A 25,083-nucleotide genomic window follows, 5' to 3' on the forward strand; every position below is an offset into this window, starting at 1 on the left:
CGATTTAGCGATCAAATCGATAGGTTGAACAGTTGTCCCGCGCCGTTGGTCATGAGTATGGAAGACCACTTTCGGCACGCGAGCGCTACACACTGCGAATTTTGTGGAATCGAATTTAACCGACATACGCGGAAGGTATCGCATCACGACCACACCCGCTTCGTAGAGCCCGGTTCTTCGAATTTTGTCGCGACGCTGTGTGATACGTGTAACCTTACGTGTCGTAATACCAAAGAACTCGTCGTGTGCGTGCACAACCTGCAGTACGATTTGAGCTCCCTTCTCCGCCACATGCACGTTCTAAATCTGGGCGAGCCGTGGATCTTAGCTTCGAGCTCGGAAAAGATAAGAGGGTTCAACATTGGCGATCTCCATTTCCGCGATACCACGCAGTTTTTCAACCTCTCCTTGTCGAACCTGGTGGAAACCCTGCTCGCCAGCGGTGGTGAAAGCGCGTTTCATTGTACCCGTCAAATGTATGGTGACCGTTTCCGAAGCCTTCTCAGGAAAGGCATTTACCCGTACACCTTCGTCGACAGTTTCGAAGCGTACAATTTGCCCGCACTACCGCCAAAGGAAGCTTTCAAAAGCGACCTGAACGACCAAGAGATCACGGACGCGGACTATCAGTACGCCCTCGAGATTTTCGAATTGTTCGAATGTAAGAACCTCGGCGGTTACACGCGTCTCTACGTCACGCTCGACGCCTGTCAGCTCTGCGACGTCGTACTGTATTTCAGGAAGATTGCGCTAGAGACGGATAGGTTAGATATCCTACGCACAGTGTCCCTCGCCAGTTACGCGTGGAGCAGCGCTCTGAAGCTCACCAAAGTCAAACTCGAGCTCATGAGCGATCGCGAGATGTACGAAACGATCGAGAAGGGAATCAGGGGAGGCATTTGTAACAGCTTCCACAGATACTGTCGGGCTAATCACGAGGGGTGCGACGATTACGATCCCCAGCAAGAAAAGACTTTTATCCAGTACCTCGACGTGAACAGTTTGTACCCGTACGCGATGACTTTCCATCTCCCGACAGGTGGTTTTGAGTGGGTCGATCCTTCGAGGTGGAGCGAGATCGATTTTCTCAACATTCCTCACGATTCGGAAGTGGGTTACGTGTACGTGGTAGACTTGTCATATCCCGAAGAACTGCACGCGCTCACTAGGGATTTTCCCCTGGCACCCGAACACAGGTGCGTGGACGAGAACGAATTCTCCCCCTACCAACGCCACCTGAAAGATGCGTTGGCGCTGAACGCCCCTTCCACAACGAAACTCTTGCTGACGTGCTACGACAAAGAACGCTACGTCGTTCATTATGCACTGCTCGCTCTGTACGTGAGGTTGGGCATGAAAATAAAACGTGTTCACAGCATCCTCTCGTTCCGCCAAGACAACTTTTTGCGAACCTTCGTGCAGAGAAACGTCGCGTTGAGGAATGCCGCGAGCACGAAATTCGAGCGACTTCTGTACAAAACCATGTCGAACAGCACGTTCGGTAAGTCGATACAAAATGTGAGACGGATGAAAAAGTATGCCCTAGCCTACGACAAAGAAAGCGCGCTCCGAAAAGCTAGCTCCGTCGACAGTCAGCATTTTCACATTCTGAGTGATAAGTGCATCTTGTACGAGATGAAACAACGCCGCATCAAATGCACGCACCCCCTTTACGTGGCTTTGCCATTCTTGAAATATCCAAAGTCCGAATGTACAGCTTCATCTACGAGTCGCTCTTTTCTCGCTTGACGTGTCCAGTGCAATTGATCTATAGCGACACGGACAGCATAATTTTTTCTCTCACGTGTGAAAGCCTGGAAGAGCAGCTGATGAAGATTGAGAGTGAGTTAGATCTGTCTTCCTATCCGCCGGACCACCCGCTTTTCAACGACGAGCACGCGAACCAGATGGGGTACTTCAAAGACGAGACGGGGGGCGGAGTTATTCAGGAAGTCGTAGCCATCCGAGCGAAAATGTACAGCATTCTCTTGGCTGGGACACACAAACAGATCGCGAGAGCCAAAGGAGTTAAGAAAGACGTGGTGAGGAAACATTTATTGCACGAAGTGTACCGAGATTCTCTGTTCAATGAAAAGGCGGTCTCTCAGAAGCAGTGCACCATCCAGAGTATAAAGCAAACGATGTACACCATTTCGAGACTCAAGAAGAGCTTGGTCCCCTACGACGACAAACGCTATCTCGTGGATGCCGTACACTCCTTCCCTTATGGGAGCTGCGAATACGGTAAGCTTTCCTAGTGTTTTGACGCGTATAGGATTACGATAGTACTCCCTCTTTGTGCAGCACCGGAAAACCCGGAAGAGAGCCGAGACCGTCGACGTCAGGCATCGAGTAACCGCGGAACAAAGAGCTGCACGCGCATGTAATCGAGAATAAAAGTTCTAGTCGAGACATCCCTCTCTCTCTCTCTCTCTCTCGCAGACAGGAGCAGCACGGGACATCGTGGCAGTGTGGTAGCGGAATGGGTGTACGAAAAGAATTACCATTCCGTCATCGTGCTGACGCAGTGACCCGCGCAATGACGACGCTGCGATGAAGATACCCCATATCCTTTCTCTTGAGGTAAGTCAGGGAGGGTGCAGGCATCTATCGACCAAGTCCTTTGTATGTATTCAATAAAGATGTTTCAGTGAAAGAACACACAGAGTCTCGTCAAAGTTATTCGGACTGTTTAATGCGTTGCATGTCAATAACCAAGCGGTATTTCAATAAATCAGTGACAAAGTTGACGATGTAGACTGCTTGCAAATGTCGCTGCTTCCGCAGAGCGTGCTTAATATGAGCGATGGCACGAGCGAGAAGGTCCACGATGTCTGCAGCGATGTAGTTGAATTCTGCGTTGGCCAAGCTCACAAATTCGCTCATCAGTCCCAGGGGTCCGTCAGGAACCGTTATGCAGACGTTCTTGTAACGGGCGTAAATTCGACGCACCATCTCCTGCAGCGGCCCCGGCGAGATCTCTCCTATATTGCCAAAGCCTACCATGTCTATCACGTAGCGAAAAGCAGTGATGACGAGCTCGTTGCGGGGACTTTCGCCGTTGAAACATTCCTTCTCCACTTCTTCCCAAGAAGCGTGGGTACGGGAACAATTTTGTAAAGAGTGGTAGCTGAACATCTTCACGTAGTGATGACGCGAGCGCGGTGCGCGCTGCCTTTATAGAGATAAACGCGCGCGCGCGCAAAGAACGGAGAATGAAAGCGAAACTGAAAAGCCACCCGTCGCCGCTAGGAGCGCGCGCGCAGCAGCAGAGAGCCGAAACCGAAAACACCCGCGGCCGGCGCAGGGGGCGCTAGGAGCGCGCGCGCGCGCATGCGCGGACGGGTGGAGCAGAGGGCGCGCGCGCATCCATAGCGGCCGCTGCGCGTCGCCTCTCTCAGTTTCTCTCGGACCGTCGCGGAAGACGGACGTGCGCTCCGCGCGCTCGCTCAGTTGCTGGCTGCCTCTCGTAGAGAGCAGACGTATGTTCTCCGCGCTCGCTCAGTTTCTGCCTGGAAGTTGCCGCGGGGGAAAAGGTGAGTGATTTGACGCGCTCCTTTTCTCGTATGTTTGCCGTGTTTAGCGGTGACCGCGCTCGTGTTAAGCCTTTTCTCGCATGTTTAGACTTGTTTTGCGGTGTCCAAGCCTGTTGACGCATGTTTAGCGATGTGTGGTTCCCGCCTTGTGTTAGCTGCGTAGTGTTGGGGTTAGGCCTAAGCGATCGCCCCCCGTAAGCCTCTTTCCTCGTATGTTTGCCGTGTTTAGCGGTGACCGCGCTCGTGTTAAGCCTTTTCTCGCATGTTTAGCGATGTGTGGTTCCCGCCTTGTGTTAGCTGCGTAGTGTTGAGGTTAGGCCTAAGCGATCGTCCCCGTAAGCCTTTTTCCCCGATGTGTACTGTTTTCTGTTTAGCAGTAGCGGTTAGACCTTTTCTCTCGCATGCCTAGACTTGCTTGGCAGTGCTGTCATTTTTACCTGCCGCTAGTATCTTGTTCTGTCTTTCTCGTCTAGAGCTATGATGGTGGCGCCATCTGGTGTGATGCCTTGCAACTAAGTGGCCACCTGTCGTCGATCTCTGCAACTGCTGGGTGCAAACTACCAACATGGCGGGTGCTGGTCACTCGGGTGTTGCGGAGCGGCTTCTTCGCCGCGGCATCGTTGATTTTCGAATAAATTGTTTCTCTCCACTCTATTTCCATCTTTTTATTTTATTTTCTGCCTATTATTTTTCTTTTTTATGGACTCTCATGGTGCACAACGCTCAGCTCAGCTGGTCTGGACACGAGTTAGACTTTCCCCAATTAGTGTGGTGGCTCCCTGGAGGGTGCTGATTAATGTGGGGGGTCCCAATTAGCTCTAATTGCTAATTAAATCGTGTTCAGGACAGTTGAGCGTTGTGCACCGTGAGAGTCCAGTACTTACTACTAATATGTTCTCTCTTCTTTTCTCTACTACACAGCTGATACACGTACTCCCAGAGCATACGTGTAGGACAGTAGGAAGTATTATGAAGCTGAGCTCGTAGATGTTGTAGGATCTGGTCATGATCCTCATCCAAGGCCATACCTTCTTCTATTTCTAGAGTCATCCGAAGCAACCTGGGATTTTCTTCGACTAAGCACACTCCGGACGTAGGTGTACAAGCATCGCCGGACCCTTTTGACATTTTTTCGGTTCTCTTTCGAGTAATGAGTCTTCTGACTATGCACTTATAGGTTTCTATGTCGTCCTCATCGAACGGAGTCATTACAAACGCAATCGTGTGCAGGTGGTCTTGTATTTTCGATTTCAATGAGCCACGGCTGAAAAGAAATGTCTTGTGCACTTTTGTGCTTTCGAGGTACCTCGTTAGATCGAGTGCCTTCTCTAGACAATCCTTTGGAAGTTCGTCCAATGCATCAAGAATTAAGACAATTTGCAAAGGTGCTCCTACTTTAACGCAATCACAGAACAGCCTGTATTCCATTCCGTGCCTTTTCACTTTGCACAGTTCCGCCAACTGTTCAGTTTTCACATTTTTCACATTCATGTTTCTTAAGAGTTCGGTAACGCTGGGGAGGTCAATGTGAAGTACCCACACCTGATAGTGATGCTTCTTAAACTGTTCACAAAGACGATGGGACGAAACAGTCTTTCCTATACCCGGTTTCCCACATACGACGACAGTGTTCTGTGGTACATTAGACAACGTTTCCTCAGTGTAATCCATTCTGTTCTTCATTGTTACGTGACCCAGAGCGTCATTCGACTTCTCCCACACGAAGTGTCTATTAGTTCTATCATAACGGAACACGTGTACTACATTCTCTCTAAGCAAGAGTTCTTCGCAGTCTGCTCTGTCACGGGTGTAGACATATTGCTCATTTTTTACCATGGCATGTTCAGGCATAGGATCACCGGAATGTGCAAAAACATTTCGCAAAGTATCTTCTTCTCCTAGTATTACAAATGTCTCATTTGGGCGCGGACGAGCTTTCTTCATGTCAACGACCGCTGCTCTCGTAATATGACGTTCAATGTAACATTCTCTGACATGTGCTGGAAGATGTGGCACCTGTGGCCCAATCACAATCTGTCGATCTCGGCAGAATGCCGCAAACGACGACTCGTCCATGTAGCTCGCTACATTTTCTTCGCCGAGAAGGTCGGAAATGTCCTTCCCGGACTGTAGGACGACGGCAGAATTCTTCAGAATGGTTTTCTTATACTGTGAATCAACGTTCTGCATGGAAGCCTCTCGAACGGTTTCTACGTGTATGTCAGATTCGGGGAAGCCTACCACACTGGCCGCCTTCTTTATGCTCTCTGTTTCACTCTCTCCAGTGAGAAGCATTATTCTTGTTGGTCCTACGACGAGTGGGAATAACGATTGCAGCGGTTCTCTGACATTGAGTTTCGTAACATCGGTGAGGACCACAAATTCACAGAGGCGGCTCAGCAAAAGTTGTTCAACATTTTTACTCCATTTGTCTGTCTCGAGGAATAATGACAATGCTCTTGCGAATTGCAAGCAGTCGTGCACGAGGGCCTCAAGTAAAGGTAAGTTAGGTCCTTTAAGAATCAGAAGCGGCGCATCTGGAAATGTTTCAATATTAATTGCCCGGATGAACTGCACTTTCATCGTTTCTATCTGAGGAACTTTTCCGAGACGTCTGTTTTCTCTCTCGATTTCCTCGGCATCCTTTCCATGATCCAGACTCTCGATGTATTTAGAGATGTCAGGTACAACTTTATCTTGGTAGTACTTGAGCAAATCTCTCGCCCACTTTTTCAGAAAGGTGACTCCATTGCCCTCATTTTGACAGTACGCAATAATATGGGGAATACGGGCAATGAGTTCTTGTTGTTCTTTACCTTTTTCGGAAAATGCATTAATGAAAATATCGGCAAGGATCTTCTCTTCATCGCTCGACGCCACTATCTGCTTTACTTTTTCCTCGGTGCATCGCAAGACACGCGTGTAGAGAGTTGCTCTTTCGTTGTCGTTATTCCGGTAAGGCTTGCCACCATTTTGATAGATACGATACATGACCATGTGGCAAAGCTCATGCGCTAAGGTCCCGCGAGCTTCATTCTCTCCTTTCTCTAGACTGACGTAGATTTTCTCCAGGTCGAATTCGGTCAGTCCCATGAGGCAGCGGCACGCAGAGCCCGTGATGTTACCTACGCCCTGTCCCAAAGAGGTGAATCCGATTTCCATGTAACGCGCGTCTACACATGCTTTCAGAAGTGGACATACCAGCTCCAAACTGTCGAGGTCTCTGTAGATCTTGTCCATGATCTTATCAGCATCCATATCTATTTCGTGCTGCCGTGTTTTGCTTTTCACGTATAGTATATGCGAGCCCCCAACAGGGGTAACAAAATGCCGTTTTTGTCGACGAAGGACGAGTCGCTCGTATTCATTGAGATCAGAAAGGCACTTTGCTTCTTCATCATCTTTGAAGGTACATTTGCGAAAGCAGAGAAAAGCATACACATCAAATAACCTATTCTTCACGGCCCTGTACAAAGCCGAGTGTCCGTCGTCCGGGGATATCCACTTTGTCAGATGAGGAGCGTCTTCGAGCCACCGCTTTACGGCTTCCATGCGCTCGTTCCGTGACGCTCTCGAGAAACCGCTGATGCATATGTCCTTGTGCATGCTGCGGCGAATCGCTGTCGTATTCTCTGCCTCCTCTTGGTCCATGACGGGGTTATTCTGTTTTGGCCCAGCGTCTGGCCGTGAAGTCAAGGTGAAGAACCTGCGAAGGTAGTGGAAACCACGGTATACCACATTAACTTCCAGGCACCGCTTTCCAATAAAGTGGATTACCCGTGGACATTGGTTCGAAAGGCTCAATAATCTTTCCAAACTAGCTATGGCAAGTCAGTTGTCTAACAGTAACATCTAAAGTAGGCAGATATATAAAAATAGACGGCGAAATTTTTAGTGGACACAAAAACAGAGTATTATTAGAAAGTGCTCCCACTCTTCATTCTCGCCTTGCCTCGAATGTGTAATGAATTAACAAATTTCAGTGAATTATACTACTGACCTGGACAGCTACCCGCCCCAGTAACGTCCGCCGAGCTCAAGAATATAGACCCAAGAAGCCGTTAGTGTAGCAGTGGGCGCCTTTTGAAATAAAATCATGTTTCGATTAAAACAGCTGACCGTATACAGAAGTCATTATCATTCGTTTTTCATATCAACGTTTTTCGGTTGGTTTGGGGCTCGGCAACAAAGGTTCCGTTCCGGTTCAGATCCGGAGTAGAGCTCTACGTTAAACGCTTAAACGTCAAAACGTTTCAGCGTTTTCTTAACAAACGCGTTTTGTAACACGTTTCACAGATTAAACGTTTTCTTAAAACGTGTTTAAACGTGTTCTTTTAGATATTCGTTCAACAGCACGTATACGGATTTAAACGTTTTCCCAGGATACGTTTAAACGTTTTCGTTCGCATAAACGTACAGCGGCAAGTATACATATACAAACGTTTTCTCATGAGACGTTTAATCGTTTTCTTTCTTCCTCTAAACACTACAGCGTACGTTCCTTGAAAGGCAGTGCAGGGTATCGGTGAGGTGGCATGTTACTTTGTCCCGCTCATTTGTGAAGGTCTTATGTTTAATTATAGAACGGTCACAGCGCAGGGCGCATTTTATTCCGTTTTTTGGTGGTCAATAGGGTTGCCAAGACCCCATTCGCAGCGTACACCGAACTCCGCTCCGCGCGCACCCATGGCATTGAAATTGCTGACACTCCAAAAACGGAGCTTTATCTCATCGACATCGTCCGGCAGAATTACAATTCTGAGTGTTATCTTTTTCTCCATTCCAATTTGTTCATAATGGGAGGTGTACGGCTCTTTGTGGGAATTCGCGTCAGCCCATCAATGCAACAAAGTCGTCCTTGCCCTTTTTTCCCACTCTGGCGCAAGAATCGGGACAGTGAAAAGTGATAGGTTCTTAAAGCGTGATTGGCAAATGTTCTGGTTTTAGAGTGCAATAGAGGGAACCAGTAGGAAAGAGCAGGTTACATGCACTCTAAGAAAAAAGGGGAGTCCGAGAGCTTCAAAACAGCTTGTGACCCCCTTTCTTCGAACTACTCCCCCCGCGCGCCGCTTTTCTCGCTTGCTCCTTCGAAGCGACTCCCCTGACTCCCCCGCTTCGAAGCAAGTGTATGCGCAGAAGGCGCGCTTCTTTCGCCATGCGCATCCTCTCCGACGGCGCGAGACGCGCCGACCCAGGCACGGGCAACTCCGGCAACTGGCAGTGGTTGTATTTGCGACGTGAGCCTGCGAGCCGGTGTGTTTCTTGTGCTTGGAGAGTGTTGAATTCTGCACCTTAACTGGAGAACCCGTAATTGTGGCCCAGCCAGTGCTTTTTGTTGTGCTCGAGTGAAAGGAGAGAGCGAGCAGTGATATGTTCTAACGTAACAGAGTGACTGTCAGATAGGAATGGAAGGGACAGGCGATGTAAGCACGCATTAATACATGTTGTCTAGTGCAGGTTCACATTCTGCTGAGGCTTGTCGAATCGCGATGCTGGAGTTTGAGTTCATTTTTATTCAGTATCTGACAAAATATGTCAATTTCAGAGGGCTGCACCTTCAGGTATTGAGTATTTATGTAAAGTGCCCATGAACAGCAAGAGCCTCTATAATAGTGCACTAATGAGTAGCTTCAGTATGATAGCATTATACAAACCAAGACTTACCACACACCTTACGCATCTCAAGATGTGAAAAAAAAAACTTGTAGTAACAAGGTAGTACATAGGAATAGTTAAGACAAAATTATGTCACATTGATTCATCAAATCAGAAACATCAACCAGCCATACCACAAATTGCTGCAAAATTTGTTTGAGGTACGAAATAGTCTTAGAACACAAGAACTTAAAAAAAAGAATAAAATAACTAAAAGGTAGTCTGAAAGCCCACCACCACCTATCACATGCAGCTTGTGATCCACAGTCAGAAAATAACTTCGTAGCGGGGCGTTACATAACAGTTGCTGTACATAACCAAGTGTTGGGTTGATGCTTCTTCTCCTAGTCCTTTAATTTCAAACTCTCCAGTCTTGGAAACCTTGTATGAGGAAAGGTGCTCGGCAAAGCACTCGATATTAAGTCTCTCATCAAAACTCTGCAACAGCTGATGACGGCATGCAAGGCTTTTGCAGATGTTTCTGAAGTTTTTGGTCCTCATTGCAATATTTTTAAAATACTGGTGTTTTGCATCGAACCTAAGGCACCAGTACTGCCGCAGAGGCCCCAAGTTTCGTGTCATCCTAGCATAATGGATAATGACGATGATGATGATTGGGATTTCTTTGGCGCAGCGACAACCATAATGAATTATGTAGTGAAGCTTTGGAATGATTGAAACATCACAGTACACAGCTCTGAATGCTTAAAGAAAGTGGTTCACTTGGATCTCGAGGTAGGACAGCATGCTATCAGGGATTTCTTCAGCCAGTATTATATTGACTACGTGATAGAACTTGATAAGAACGTGCCAGTGTGTGTTGCCTTCTGGAATGGATGATCCGAACATCAAGGGGAATAGCCTGAATAAGCACAACTTCTGAGAAGCAGCGCCCTTTAGGTTGGAGTTGCCATACACAAATGAAAGTGCAAATTCTTCCGGTCTATTTTTAACCGTAAGGAAAGGATTTCACAATATCCAAGTCTTCCCTGCTCAGTGTGCCTTCATTGATCAATGCGCTAATAGCATTCTGCAGCACAACAGCGATGCTGCCTTCAAAAATGTCATGCATGACATCAGGAGCCATTTGAGTAGTTACGTCAAAGTAGAGGAGTAAAGCCATTGCAGAGGAATTCCTGATGCCATATAGCTTTGTACTGACTTCTGGGTTTGCAGCAACAGCCTCAAGGTGCAACCTGTGACTGCTGTTGGTCCGTATTTGGCACTGTTCCTCCTGCATTACAGTATTGAGGTTCTTTGCAGTGATCATACAGTAGCGGCAGACGCGGCCAGAGGAGAAACTAGAGGTGAAGCCACCCAGCCTGTGTTGGGAAAGGTTGTCCCCACATACCGCCATAACCAGCACTTGCACAGAATACTGCACGCCATTAATGTGGGCACTCATGCCATTTGTAGCGAGCAGCTTCAAGTCCTCTAGTAAGGGTGCCCAGATTGCTTTGTACCCATGCTTCTCAACATCCTTATTTTTTGCAATAAGTGTAAGGTACACAGAGCTCAGCTTTGACCTGTATCTCGGGTGCATGTTCAAAAGTGTGAAGTACACCACAGACAGCTTGTGTACCCCACGCTTGGCTCCCAAAGGATTGACAATTTCTAGCTCATCAGTGTACAGCAGGATATACACTGTAAGTGTTGATGGGTCCTGCACAATGCTCTGTAATCTTCGGTGCACCAAGCTGTCTCGAAAGCCTTGGAATACTTTGTCTTCATCCTCTCCTGTCTTAGGTTGGTGCGGACCAAGCATCTGTTTTGAAGCGTCCTGTTGTTCAAGTACATTTTTTAGCACCTTTCCAATTGGAATATATTGGAATGTATCTCCCCGAATGTCAAGCTCCTCTGGCTCAACATGCGGAAACAACCCCTTTGCTGTGCTCTTTCGGCCATGGTCACTCCTTACGCTGCGAAAGACATGGTCAAAGAATCTATACTCGAGAAGAGTGGCAAGATTTTCACTCATGTTACGCACGCAACAAGGCGGTAGCATTGCTTTCACCTGCTCAGCAAACATGTGAACGACAGATTCGAGCAAGAACTGCATATCCTCAAACGTGCTTTGTGAAGCACGGTACTACACTTTGTACACCTCTGATAGCCTGAAAACGAACAAGCGCATGGATTTCACAGCGCTCTCCAGGAAGTCCTCAAACGATGTCACTGTAGGAGACTCCGGCGACTGTCCCCCGGGTGTCGGTTCCGCCTCTGGAGAAGCTACCGCAGCCGCGAAAGCAAAGTCAGACAATTCAGCACTGTTGCTGTCCGTGGTTCTTCGTGCACTAAACAGAACATTGCCAGACGTAATAACGTCGCGATGTGCGCGATAAAGGTAAGTGCAGTAAGTCGTGATCTTGGTGTACACTTCCGAGCAGTCTCCCCCTCCGCAGTTGACACGAAAGTCCGGTTCAGCGCTATGAACCGCGCCAAGATGAGCAACAACGAGAGTTGGCTTTAAACCAAAACAATTGGAGCGAGGACACCGATGTAAGAAGTTATGTTTCATACATGTTCATGGCAGAGGTACGTTTCACCAAGCAGACTACTATAAGCTGTTCGCAGTTCCAGCATCGGAATCGACACGATCTTAAAACGCGAGACAAAAGTGCAGGAATTACGCCTGCGCTTCAAAATAGATACAGTATTTTGCACATCAATATACGTGTAGCTACTCCAATATTAACAGACATGACTCTGCATCCTCTAGCTTCGTTTTCGTTTCTCTAAAGTCGAATATCCCCCATATCCAAGGTTCTTTTTTTGCCGTCCCACGAACGGTGTTTGGCGGCAGTTTCAGGTTGGCCGGCACAGGGGTGACACAAACCCGCCATTGTTGTAACTACCCTCAAGCGGATGCTTTTGGCAAAACTGCCATCTTGTCCTGGTCGCACGTCATAGAAAACGTCATTTTGAGGTCATGTGACTTTGTTTACATGTCGTTTTGTCGCTTACCGACGTATTCCCGTCGTCATAGCGAGAAAAGATGAACGTATTTTGCCAGCGTAAACTATGCGGTGCTTTTTCCGCAACATGGTAGCCTATTCCTCCTTAGTTTAAGTACATTGCATCGGCTCAGTGAGTTTTAACACGCGGTCGTCATCATATCTTTGGAAGTCGTCAACAGTACAAGGCCTTATGTGCAAAACTGCGCCTTTTACTGCGAGATTATCGGATAAAAATAATTACCGTGATCAAAAAACATCCAAAACGTCGCGCAGAAACAGCAACCGCATTGTTTACAAACGGTTTGGCCGCCGATCACGGGCGCCGCCATCTTTAGTGTCACGTGTGCCTTGACGCTTGCTGTGACGTGCTACCAGGACCTGTTCAGGATGCATTGCGTTCGCCCAGCTCGCATTCGTCTACGGAGCGATACATTGGATGCCACCCCTGTGTTGGCCGGTGCGCTTCGCGGCAGACGCAGTTCCGTGTTGCGTTGCAGGTTGAAGATTAAGGCACAGCATTTAAAGGACTACAAGTTTCCGACAATGAGTGTCGCTGTTTTTGTTTTAGATACAAAGCGTCAACAAAGAAAATCACAATCGGTGGCGAGTGTCGTGTGAGTGATCCTATGAGAAGCCTTGGCAGCGTCCACATTCCGAAACTTACTGACAGAGAAACTTCTGATTCAGGTAAGCAATTTGGGACGTAAATGTAGTGTGCACTATGAGAGTTGTGTGTCAGTGTGTGAATTCAAGCTTTTTGTACGAGTATCAATTGTGCATATTCCCGGGGCATGTCCAATAGTGGTGGCGTCTCTGCCTTGCGAGTAACGTAAATTAGCGAAACCGAAAAAGTTAACTCCGATTTAATACAACAAAGAAGAACAATTTAATATAGACGTTTCGTGGCCCATACAGGGTACATCGTTGATGCAAGGCTGAATCAGGGGAGCCCCAACCACCTTTGCTATCCGAGTAGGTCAGAGTACACACCGGAGAGCAGGCACGGTTCACGTTACGCGGCGCCGTTTCGCTGCGTAGGTGCTAGGTTTGTAGGAGCCTTCGTGGCCCCCACCCTGTCCTTTTAGCTTTGTACGTTATGCAAGTCGCATTTGAAGTATCTTTCTAAAGGAGCGAGCAAAAATGAGCCAGCTTTGTCGGTATTTCAGAAGAAATAGAAAAAAATACATGGTTACTCGGGGCGCAATTGCGTTGACATTAGGTATCAATTCTACGACATCCGAAAAAACGTTCCGAAATGGACATGACCTTATGGTGCCATAATTAAGTGTCAATCATATTGAGACAAAGGTAGTCTGTGGATGTGTGCATTTGTGCTCAAACCAATTCGTTTTTTTACATTGTTGTTATTGTTGCTGTCACAGAGTCTCACATTTAAGGGCACTTGTGCATATTCAGGTTAAAGACAAGGAAGCATGAGAGTTTGTAGACATTGATGACGATGTTGTCTTCCATAACCACGATGTTATCAACTTGGCAGAGAATCTGTTTTACGAGGACCATCGTGAATCGGAAGTGCCAGCTTTTGCATGGAATTCGTCGCCGAGCACACCAGATAAGTCAGTAAAGCATGTCGCCCTCAGGTGGCCTTGCTGTGCCATGTATACAGGGTGTTTTATTTAATATGAACTGTACCTTAAAAAAAAAACACGATGGTACATATCATCGGAATGAGTCACAAGTGGCCGAAAGCACCCTCGCATACTTTTGTTTTGCAATTAACTGGTTCATAAATTGAAATTATTGAAATTAATTTGGTAACCTGCAACTTGTTACCATCCGCAACCTCATCGTGGGCACTTTTGCTGTAATTCGTATATTTAAAAAGTTACCAAATTAATTTCAATTAACTAACTGGTTACTAGCAAAACAAAAAATGCTGAGATACTTTAGGCTACTTGTAACACAGTGCAGGTGGATTCATTCTGATGAGGTGTACCATCGTGCTTTTTTTAAAAGGTACAGTTCATCTTAAATGAACACCCTATATAAGTGCCGCCCACAGGTTGACTCGGGGTTACTCTAACAAGTGTTACACATTTCAGTCGCATCGTAAAAATAGAAGACAGGCTTGGTCCACCCCAAACTTTGAAGACTGATAGCCATTTCTCTGAAGTTGAATTTTTTTAATTTGAATTTTTGAAGTACATTGAATTTTTTCCAAGTACTATGCTCGTGTTGAAAGAAAATTAAAAATCGATCAAAATCTGACACCATGCATTTTCAGTGACCTGTATCACACAAAGACCACCATTTTTTCTTGTGTCTACTTCACATTCACATCACCTCTCACAGGCGGGACTGCCTACCACAATCCAGCATGCCGATTCTGAGTTCAGACCAATGGCTATCACTTTGCAAAGTTTGGGGTCAGCTAAACCCGGTCTTCTATTTTTACGATGCAGTAGAAATGTGTAACGCTTGCTAGACCAACCCTGCATTTATCTTCATCACGCATCTGCAGGAATCTGCTCACTGCTCATGAAGCTGACCATTCCCTAATCAGTACCCATAGCGAGAAGGACCCTGTCTACAGTCCACCTCATCTTCCACTGCACTTGAAACAACGAATCCTTTAAGTAAAGGGAGGTTATGTCCCTGAAGACCTGCGAAAGCAAATCATTGGTGTTGTATACTCCTCCCTGTGTTCAGCAACACTGTAAGATATGTTCTGCATTATATATTGTTATTGTGCTAATGCATAGAACCTGCTGCAACGTCCCGACCATTCAGTATCTTTCATAGCTATGTGTGAAGAGTCGGTGTCGACATGGAATGGGTGGAACCCCCGTTAGGGAGAGTGCGGTACCTTCTAGTTAACTTTGTTTGCACTCGTCCTCTCTGCAAAAATAATTCGTAGCCCCACTGCTAGATTTAGAGTGTTGGACTTGCACTGTTTGTACGTTTTGCACTCTGCTCCTAAGCATGCGGTCTCTTCTCAGGTGTCTTCCCAGTCCCAGTACTGGTGCAAAACAAGAGCTTTGTGACTTGGAACTGGAGTGTAGTGCTCAGAATTATTCAAAACACAAAAAAAGTGACGTCTTCTTCATAAATAATTCACGATTCATTACAATATTGTATTATCTTTTTAAACGACCGCAATAGATATCCAACACATCACTACATCCTTGCAGCCCAAGACCTGGTCAAAAGACATCCGCAGCTGACGCATCAAGTACAGGATACGTAAGGAGTACTATGATGGCTTTCTTTGCATGTTTTATTAACATTAGAGAGAGAACTGATGTTCTGAGGCTGGAACAACAAAGAAGGGAGAACATGAACTTCTCCTTTTTTGTACAGTTGCAGTAAGGTTGCTATTTTCACTCAACCTTTTCTATTTCAGAAAACATGGCATGCTAGCATCAGATATCGTGCAAAGAACATGAGAAAAAGGATGCCCCCAGGTACTGAGGAGGTAGATAAAGCCAAAGAAAAGGCCCGTCGGTTGAAAGAACAGAGAGAGGCTCACTCCCCTGATGATCTACCCTTTTGGGAAATGTTGATAATCGTTTACGAGTTACTGCCATCAGGAAGGTAAGTGTGGACATTCCCCCCTCTTCTGTGAAAATTTTCGCTTGAGCAGTCGTGTTCAAACGAAGGCATTCGAGCATTTGTGCCACAGTCTATCGTTGTATCTCCCAGACGTTCATAGGGAAGTTATGCTGCTGTTCTGTAAAATTCTCTTTAAATTAGCCCGCAATGGTCCTCTTTAACTCCGCGTGCTGCTTTTCTTTTTCTTTCGTGTTACAAGCTTGAAAGACCAAAGAACATAGTAAGAACGGGACAACAAAAGCAAGCCTTGGTTAGGCTAGTTGCAGTGGAGGCAAGGGGGAGGGGGGGGGCAAGAAGAACACCCGTAAAACAGAATCCCGGCTATGCCACTGAGCACGCATGTAAATCTCTGCACAGATACAGGTTCCGAAAGGTGGGGGGGGGGGGGGTAGCATCTAGACCATGTTATATTCTGCTCTGATGCCAGTATACTCCTGCATCTGACATCCTGTTCTCGGTTGGGCAAAAAGTCAGTTGTTATTTGTGCCTGGGCATAAATACATCAGTGGAAAGTTGTTAAAACTTAGTTTTGTGCAAAAAGCTTCTCCTGTGTGTTCACGTGGTCTTTTTTTCTTCTTTTTTTTTTGCTTTTGCTTAAATGCTAAAGTTTCTCTGAGAGATACAAACAGTCACATTGTCATGATATCAGATAAAAGGTTTTCGCGCAGCACATTATTTTTGTTTGTCGATTGCAGGTGCAAAGTGTTTGCAACTTCGGGATTGGAGAGGATCAGGACAGTGTGAATGGCTACATCACCTTCATGCAGAAAGAAATGATAAAGCCAATGGGTGACCGCAGCAAAATAAGAGTCGCAATGGATAGGACGTTCACATTTCGACGCGACTGGATCAACAATGAGAAGCCATCTGTTGCAGAAGTGATTGAGAAGTATCCAGCTCTCATAAAAGAATTTGGGGTAGACTCCATCTTGCAAACAGTGTAAGCATTGCACGTGTGCATTGTCATGCCATAATGGTTTCTTCTTGTAACCACAAGTGTAATTGACCACATCTGCACAGTTAATAGAACCATGTGCATTGGTCGCCAGTATTTTTGGCACTGCGCAAGGCTTTTTAATTATGCACAACATAATTAGCTAATTTCTTAATTTTGCATTCGAGCACCGAAGCATAAATTGGAATGTTATAGACCATGTTGAAAAACACCCAGTGCAAGTGTCTCCAGCCACGTAAGCCCCACATAGATAGACTTTCCCTGGTGAAAAGAGAAAACGTAAGGAACACAAAAGAGTGCCTTGTGTCTGCGGAGGGCACTTACCATGGTCACGTCATAATAATATATCTTTCCAGCGTAATGTGTACGAACCGGTTAAACCATAGTTGAAGAATTTGTATGAAGAAATACGGTGGTCACATGGTTCTTATTGTGTTTTTTTATGCGGAGTGCACACGGCTGGGAACACTTGTGTTAGATGTTTTTCAACACACTCTACATCTTTCTAATTTAAACCGAGGTGCTAAAAATGCCATTAAAAAGAGCTAGCTACCTATGCATACTTAACTAATTTTGTGCAAATACAAAAAAAATAGTAGTGACCAGGCCATTCGACTCCAAACCAAACTCTGTTTTTTCTGTTTGCGTAGGGTGCTCCGTCCTTTTTAAACTTGGCGCATATTAGCATGGAGACCCTGTATACACTACGAATGCTATATCTTCCACAATGAAGAGCAATCCGATTGTTGACAGGTATGCAACGAGTTTAAGAGGCTGATAGGGAAGGATGCTGTCAGTTCCCTGAAGGAATTTTTGGAGCAGAGGCTTTATCGCCTGCTTACACTTCTCGAACACAAGCAGAACACTCGGGGAGTTGTCAAGAAGGCTGTGGCGGAGGCAGCACAATTAACACAAAATGAGAAGACACGTAAGTACCTTAGTGTGCTTTGTGGGCAGCAGTGTGGAAGTCCTGAGCACATAAAATAATCAATCTGCCCAACGTACTATACTAGTCCAACTGTACTAGAAGCGTAGCCCAACATTTCATGCTTCTAGCATGCTATACCACCCAGCGATATCCCCAAAATTAGGCTCCCCACCAGTAAGCTTTCATGTTGGCTATAGCTACTCCTACAGCTACAATAGGCATATTGGCTGTATTCTGACTGAGGTATGACTTTCCCAAAGCACAATAATACTTCCACTTGCTGGCAGTGGTGTTCTACGACTTTGACCCATGTACCTTGTTTTGGAAGGTGCTCAGGTGAAGGTATTTGACATAATCCTGGCTTTATCAGTGTTAGTTAACATACATTGAAACGGGATACAAATCTCACTAGGCATTTTTTGAACTGCCATACAAATGATTGCTTGATGATGCTTATGATTAGTCTAGGTTAGCGTCACGTCATTGTTTAGATCATATCAAGTTTTTACCAAGTCATCAGGTTGATTTGGTCATTTTTGTTTACTCAACTTGCTAGGCTACCTCATCTCAGCAGCACTCTTCTTCCCAGCTTGTTGAGGAAAAAAAATGACGTTTTGCTTAAAAAACTGGTAAGTGGTACTCTAGTCCATGTGAACTCATTTAACAAACTGTGGATGCAGACACAGCAGTACACCAATGGTCTTGAATTTGTAACGTATGCTCTGGTATGATTGTACCAACCCTTGTCCCTGGGCCAGAAAGGTCCCATGGTTCTGTGTACAGTACACCAATTTCTCGGATGCCAATTATTTGGCCGCATTCAATATCGGATTTCCAAAAACAACTTATCTTCGCCATAAAACAGAGACATATTTTGTTGCATTTTCTGGACCGTTCCACATCCGAAATGCTACATGATGGCAGCCACTATTTTGAAAACCACCACAGAAAAGACAAACATGGTAGTAGAATAAGAACTGCTGCTTCACACCATTGCATTGTGTTTGTCTCTTCTGTGTTAGCCCCGCTCAGGCTTCGTTCTCATGCCACGCGGAGCCATGGAAAGGCTCCTCATAGTGTGTGTCAGCAGCCCTCACATGTATAATCGAACCTATCTTTATATCAATAGCTTGCGACGTTACTACAATATGTGAGTGATGCAAATATGTCATGCACGCGGAAGTTGTTTTCTCTGCTTCCCCTTCAGTGACACACCTTGCACCTTCTTACTTGCAGGAACTGGGCCTTGAAGTTGTCTACCCTAGCATTCAGTACACCGGAGAACACGTGCACTACTCTGCGTCTATGGTAGTGAAGGTAGAGTGTTTTAGTATCAAGGCCACAAGCATGGAGCATGCTGTCGCATTGCTCCTTGCGACATACTGAACATTTAATATTGTTTACTGCCCTGGTACACGCACCACCCTTGCCCTGCTAGAGCACATGTGTGGTGTTAATCACACAAGGCTCGGTGTGATTGCGATTACCATCTTTACTCGCGTAAAGATGGTAAATACGGAATGTTTAGTATAAACTACCCGAAAGATACAAACGTCATCAACGACATTACGTGCTCAACATGTTTAAAACTAGGGATGTGCCAACCGAAACCGCGAATCCTCGAATCCTAGGCAGGGATTCGAGATTCGCTGATTCGAATCCCAGTGCCCAAAACCGCGAATCAAATCCTTCAAGTCCACCAACCAAGTATGCTTGTTCCTTTTTAAATTTGGCACCTCGAAGCCTGTTTGGCCGCCGGTTCCCGCGGCGCTACAAAACCACAACATAAAGCTCCCATATCAGAAGTTTAAAGGTAACACGGTTTTGCTTTGATTTTTTTCTTAGTTTTAAGGTGTGAACTCAGACTCCTCAGTTTATGTCTCTCCTGTAGTGGATGAAAAACATGTGAAATAAGTTACACTTAGGAAGATGTATATGCAGAGACAGCACAAGATGTTGCAAATGTGTAACATCAATGTTTCCTCAACGTTGAAGTGTTGCAGCGATGCTTCATGCATACATTCGTTGTTGTAGCAATATACCTACTTCAATGTTCATGCTATGTCTCAAAGATCGCGTAGAGCTAACATTGCGATATTGCTGAAACGATGATGAATATGTTACACTCAGTTAATGTGGCGTTTACATTGTTCACGCAATTGCATTTCTTCCAAACCGCTTAATCAGCAACGTAACTTCGACGTTTGTGCAGTACCTTTATTTCAATGTTTTCGCCGTACTTCAAAACATGCGTAGAGGTAACAGTGTGATTGTGTCTCCGAAGCAATTTGCCTGTGCTACAGTGAAGAAATGTCGAAGTTACAATGCTGATGTGGGCTTTGGCAATCACTTCTAATGCAAGGTTGTAATAGCATTACACACAAAACAGTGCATCAGCGACCTAATCTTAGCGTTGCAGCGCTATCATTATATAAATGTGTCCGCTGTATTTCGAAGGATGCGTAGAACTAACACTGTGACTCTCTTGCGAGAGCAATGTTGCACATGGTACGTTGTGGAAACGTCGCAGCTTATAAATGTTACCTCTAGGTAACGTCTGAGACATTGTAGCAACGTCGAAACAAACAAATTGCTGCAATCCTGCGGGTTTCGCAGGCATCATCGCCGAGGCGCTTGCACCGACTGCACCATTAACACAATGTTTGCACGATCTTGTTCTATCTAATTCCCAGCAATAAGCAATGAATGAAACCTTCGGAATTTCCCGTGACTGTCACCCGTCATTTGTCAGTTTGTTTTTGACGACGTGTTCAACCTTTGCGGCATCGTTTCGTGCTCAAATGGAGTGTAACCACAATGTATCTAGTTCAATGTTCGTGTAACATTTTGGAACGATGCATTTTAGAAACATTACGATTGTGTTGTACTGGCAATGTTTCACGTGCCGCAGCGAGGTAACATTTCAATTAGTGTGACCATTACGAGGAGAATTAACCCAGACTGTGAGAGGCATATTCTGGGACAACATTGCGGACGTACCATGGGAGATGACTATGGACAAAAGGATCGACACGAGGACAACACAATCTTAAAGAAAATTAATCCGACCGACAACTTGAAATTAATTACAATATATTCTTAGACACGTGTGAATGCGCGCTGACCCTCCATATGGCGTTCTTCCATATCATCTGTGCGGCCACAGCCCTTGGCCCTCGCGTGGCATTGTGGTTAGAATGATCGCCTTCCGTGCAAAGACAGGGAGGTAATAACACGGGTTCGAATCATGTCTGTGCTGTCTGTGGTTTTCCCAGAGCTTCTCGGTAGACTTTCAAGACGAATGTGGGCGCCATTCTCCTGAAGTCTGCCCAGGCAATTACTGAATGTGTTAGCATACTGTTTTCACTTGCGCATATATCACCAAGACTGTAGTGCTCCTCGGGCGTTGCTTTTGTAACGGTGCTACACTGCAATGTAACTGGTTATTGGCAGTGTTGCATCAACATTACACTATTACATTTTTTGCAATATTGTTGCTGTAATATTGCTGCAAAATAAAAAAGCCGGTCTTTAACAGTGTCACGCCAGCATTGCACTGTCACATTTCTGCAATGTTTTTTTCCGATAACAGTGTTAACGAAAGCGGTCATTAGCAACGTAACATCAATATTGCATGGCGATATTAGTGGAATCTCACTGCAACTATTGCGCTGACTGGGTGAGAATGTCCTGCCCCGAAATTTGTTTTTTTTTTATTAAACAAAGATATCACATTGTGCTTCAAAACACTTTTCAGTATGCGTTTTTTTTTGCGTTTTAAGTCTTTTAAAAGAAACCATTGGAAAGATACGAGATTCTTAAAATTCGTGGATTCCCAGAACCTTCCTTGGATTCGGATTCGAGAAATTCTGAATTCGTGCCATCTCTATTTAAAACTGTAGTGAGACACGTCGGTTCATAATGAAATATACGACGAAAATGAACACTGATGCGGAGGGGGCGGCTTAAAAGCCAAATATGAACTGAAGTAATAAGCTTCTGATAAGCCATTGAGAAAATGGCGTGTTAGTAATTACTGATGGGAACCATGGACGCGCCAGGCATAACGGCGACAACTGTCTCTGTCCCCGTAATGCTTGGCGCGTCCATTATTCCCATTAATACAGATAAGAAGTTGCTTAAATAGCTATCCGTTTCGAAAGGCGCTGCGTTTCGTATTAACAAGACGTTTAAACGATTCACCTTGATATAACGTTCAACCGCTTCATTTTAACAAAATGTTTAAACGTTTCACATTAACGACACGTTTAAACGTTTCGCATTCAAAAAACGTTTAAACGTTTCGCATTAAATAAAACGTTTAAACGTTTCATAAGGAAACGTTTTCCAGACTATACGTGAATCGAAACGGCGTATAAAACGTTTAAACGAAAACGTTGTAAACGACAGTCGGAAAAAAACGTGTTAGATCCCGAGCTCTAATCCGGAGTTCACATTTCTGCTGCAATGTTCTTGTAGCGATTGCCCAATTGTGCTTCCCTTTTTTTATCAGTTGTGCTAGTTTGACCTGGAACATCAACTTGTGGCCTACCGGTGAACCCAATCAACGGGATTTTATCGACACGTGTACTTGCAGTCAAACAACGACACATCCACACGTCACAACCTGCCAACGACTGCGACATAAGCGAAGAACAAGATCCTTCCAGATATTTTGCTGCGAGCGACTGAGGCAGTGTTCTTGTAGCGATTGCCCAATTGTGCTTCCCTTTTTTTATCAGTTGTGCTAGTTTGACCTGGAACATCAACTTGTGGCCTACCGGTGAACCCAATCAACGGGATTTTATCGACACGTGTACTTGCAGTCAAACAACGACACATCCACACGTCACAACCTGCCAACGACTGCGACATAAGCGAAGAACAAGATCCTTCCAGATATTTTGCTGCGAGCGACTGAGGCAGTGTTCTTGTAGCGATTGCCCAATTGTGCTTCCCTTTTTTTATCAGTTGTGCTAGTTTGACGTGGAACATCAACTTGTGGCCTACCGGTGAACCCAATCAACGGGATTTTATCGACACGTGTACTTGCAGTCAAACAACGACACATCCACACGTCACAACCTGCCAACGACTGCGACATAAGCGAAGAACAAGATCCTTCCAGATATTTTGCTGCGAGCGACTGAGGCAGTGTTCTTGTAGCGATTGCCCAATTGTGCTTCCCTTTTTTTATCAGTTGTGCTAGTTTGACCTGGAACATCAACTTGTGGCCTACCGGTGAACCCAATCAACGGGATTTTATCGACACGTGTACTTGCAGTCAAACAACGACACATCCACACGTCACAACCTGCCAACGACTGCGACATAAGCGAAGAACAAGATCCTTCCAGATATTTTGCGGCGAGCGACTGAGGCAGTGTTCTTGTAGCGATTGCCCAATTGTGCTTCCCTTTTTTTATCAGTTGTGCTAGTTTGACCTGGAACATCAACTTGTGGCCTACCGGTGAACCCAATCAACGGGATTTTATCGACACGTGTACTTGCAGTCAAACAACGACACATCCACACGTCACAACCTGCCAACGACTGCGACATAAGCGAAGAACAAGATCCTTCCAGATATTTTGCTGCGAGCGACTGAGGCTGTGTTCTTGTAACGATTGCCTAATTGTGCTTCCCTTTTTTGATCAGTTGTGCTGCTTTGACCTAGAACATCAACTTGTGGCCTACCGCTGAATCCAATCAACGGGATTTCATCCACACGTGTACTTGCAGTCAAACAACGACACATCCACCGCATCACAACCTGCCAGCGACTGCTACATAACCGAAGAACAAGATCATTTCAGATATTTTGCTGCGAGCGACTGAGGCAGTGTTCTTGTAGCGATTGCCCAATTGTGCTTCCCTTTTTTGATCAGTTGTGCTAGTTTGACCTAGAACATCAACTTGTGGCCTACCGCTGAATCCAATCAACGGGATTTCATCCACACGTGTACTTGCAGTCAAACAACGACACATCCACCGCATCACAACCTGCCAGCGACTGCTACATAACCGAAGAACAAGATCATTTCAGATATTTTGCTGCGAGCGACTGAGGCAGTGTTCTTGTAGCGATTGCCCAATTGTGCTTCCCTTTTTTGATCAGTTGTGCTAGTTTGACCTGGAACATCAACTTGTGGCCTACCGGTGAACCCAATCAACGGGATTTTATCGACACGTGTACTTGCAGTCAAACAACGACACATCCACACGTCACAACCTGCCAACGACTGCGACATAAGCGAAGAACAAGATCCTTCCAGATATTTTGCTGCGAGCGACTGAGGCAGTGTTCTTGTAGCGATTGCCCAATTGTGCTTCCCTTTTTTTATCAGTTGTGCTAGTTTGACCTGGAACATCAACTTGTGGCCTACCGGTGAACCCAATCAACGGGATTTTATCGACACGTGTACTTGCAGTCAAACAACGACACATCCACACGTCACAACCTGCCAACGACTGCGACATAAGCGAAGAACAAGATCCTTCCAGATATTTTGCTGCGAGCGACTGAGGCAGTGTTCTTGTAGCGATTGCCCAATTGTGCTTCCCTTTTTTTATCAGTTGTGCTAGTTTGACGTGGAACATCAACTTGTGGCCTACCGGTGAACCCAATCAACGGGATTTTATCGACACGTGTACTTGCAGTCAAACAACGACACATCCACACGTCACAACCTGCCAACGACTGCGACATAAGCGAAGAACAAGATCCTTCCAGATATTTTGCTGCGAGCGACTGAGGCAGTGTTCTTGTAGCGATTGCCCAATTGTGCTTCCCTTTTTTTATCAGTTGTGCTAGTTTGACCTGGAACATCAACTTGTGGCCTACCGGTGAACCCAATCAACGGGATTTTATCGACACGTGTACTTGCAGTCAAACAACGACACATCCACACGTCACAACCTGCCAACGACTGCGACATAAGCGAAGAACAAGATCCTTCCAGATATTTTGCTGCGAGCGACTGAGGCAGTGTTCTTGTAGCGATTGCCAATTGTGCTTCCCTTTTTTGATCAGTTGTGCTAGCTTTGACCTAGAACATCAACTTGTGGCCTACCGCTGAATCCAATCAACGGGATTTCATCGACACGTGTACTTGCAGTCAAACAACGACACATCCACCGCATCACAACCTGCCAACGACTGCGACATAAGCGAAGAACAAGATCCTTCCAGATATTTTGCTGCGAGCGACTGAGGCAGTGTTCTTGTAGCGATTGCCCAATTGTGCTTCCCTTTTTTTATCAGTTGTGCTAGTTTGACCTGGAACATCAACTTGTGGCCTACCGGTGAACCCAATCAACGGGATTTTATCGACACGTGTACTTGCAGTCAAACAACGACACATCCACACGTCACAACCTGCCAACGACTGCGACATAAGCGAAGAACAAGATCCTTCCAGATATTTTGCTGCGAGCGACTGAGGCAGTGTTCTTGTAGCGATTGCCCAATTGTGCTTC

General features: G+C 45.7%; 1 protein-coding gene and 1 long non-coding RNA gene across 17 annotated transcripts in view; one reads left to right on the forward strand and one right to left on the reverse strand.

Annotated features, from left to right (window-relative positions):
• Positions 1–3,372: 3,372 nt before the first annotated feature.
• LOC135373025 (uncharacterized) lies at positions 3,373–4,190 on the forward strand. Its single transcript, XR_010416228.1, has 2 exons — positions 3,373–3,536; positions 4,010–4,190. It is a non-coding gene; the product is annotated as an uncharacterized LOC135373025 (long non-coding RNA).
• Positions 4,187–25,083, reverse strand: part of LOC135373022 (uncharacterized) — a 63,071-nt gene continuing 42,174 nt past the window's right edge. For 11 of the 16 annotated variants that reach the window (XM_064606326.1, XM_064606324.1, XM_064606328.1 and 8 more), the window contains one exon: positions 4,187–7,242. In XM_064606326.1, coding sequence (XP_064462396.1) covers positions 4,377–7,242 — 2,866 coding nt within the window. In that variant the 3' untranslated portion in view covers positions 4,187–4,376. Of the gene's footprint in view, positions 7,243–7,536; positions 7,617–25,083 lie in introns of all 16 variants that reach the window. The other 5 variants (XM_064606331.1, XM_064606329.1, XM_064606334.1 and 2 more) reach the window with 1 other exon arrangement.

This window comes from Ornithodoros turicata, unplaced genomic scaffold (genome assembly GCF_037126465.1).
Source record: "Ornithodoros turicata isolate Travis unplaced genomic scaffold, ASM3712646v1 Chromosome183, whole genome shotgun sequence".
Lineage (NCBI taxonomy): Eukaryota > Metazoa > Arthropoda > Arachnida > Ixodida > Argasidae > Ornithodoros > Ornithodoros turicata.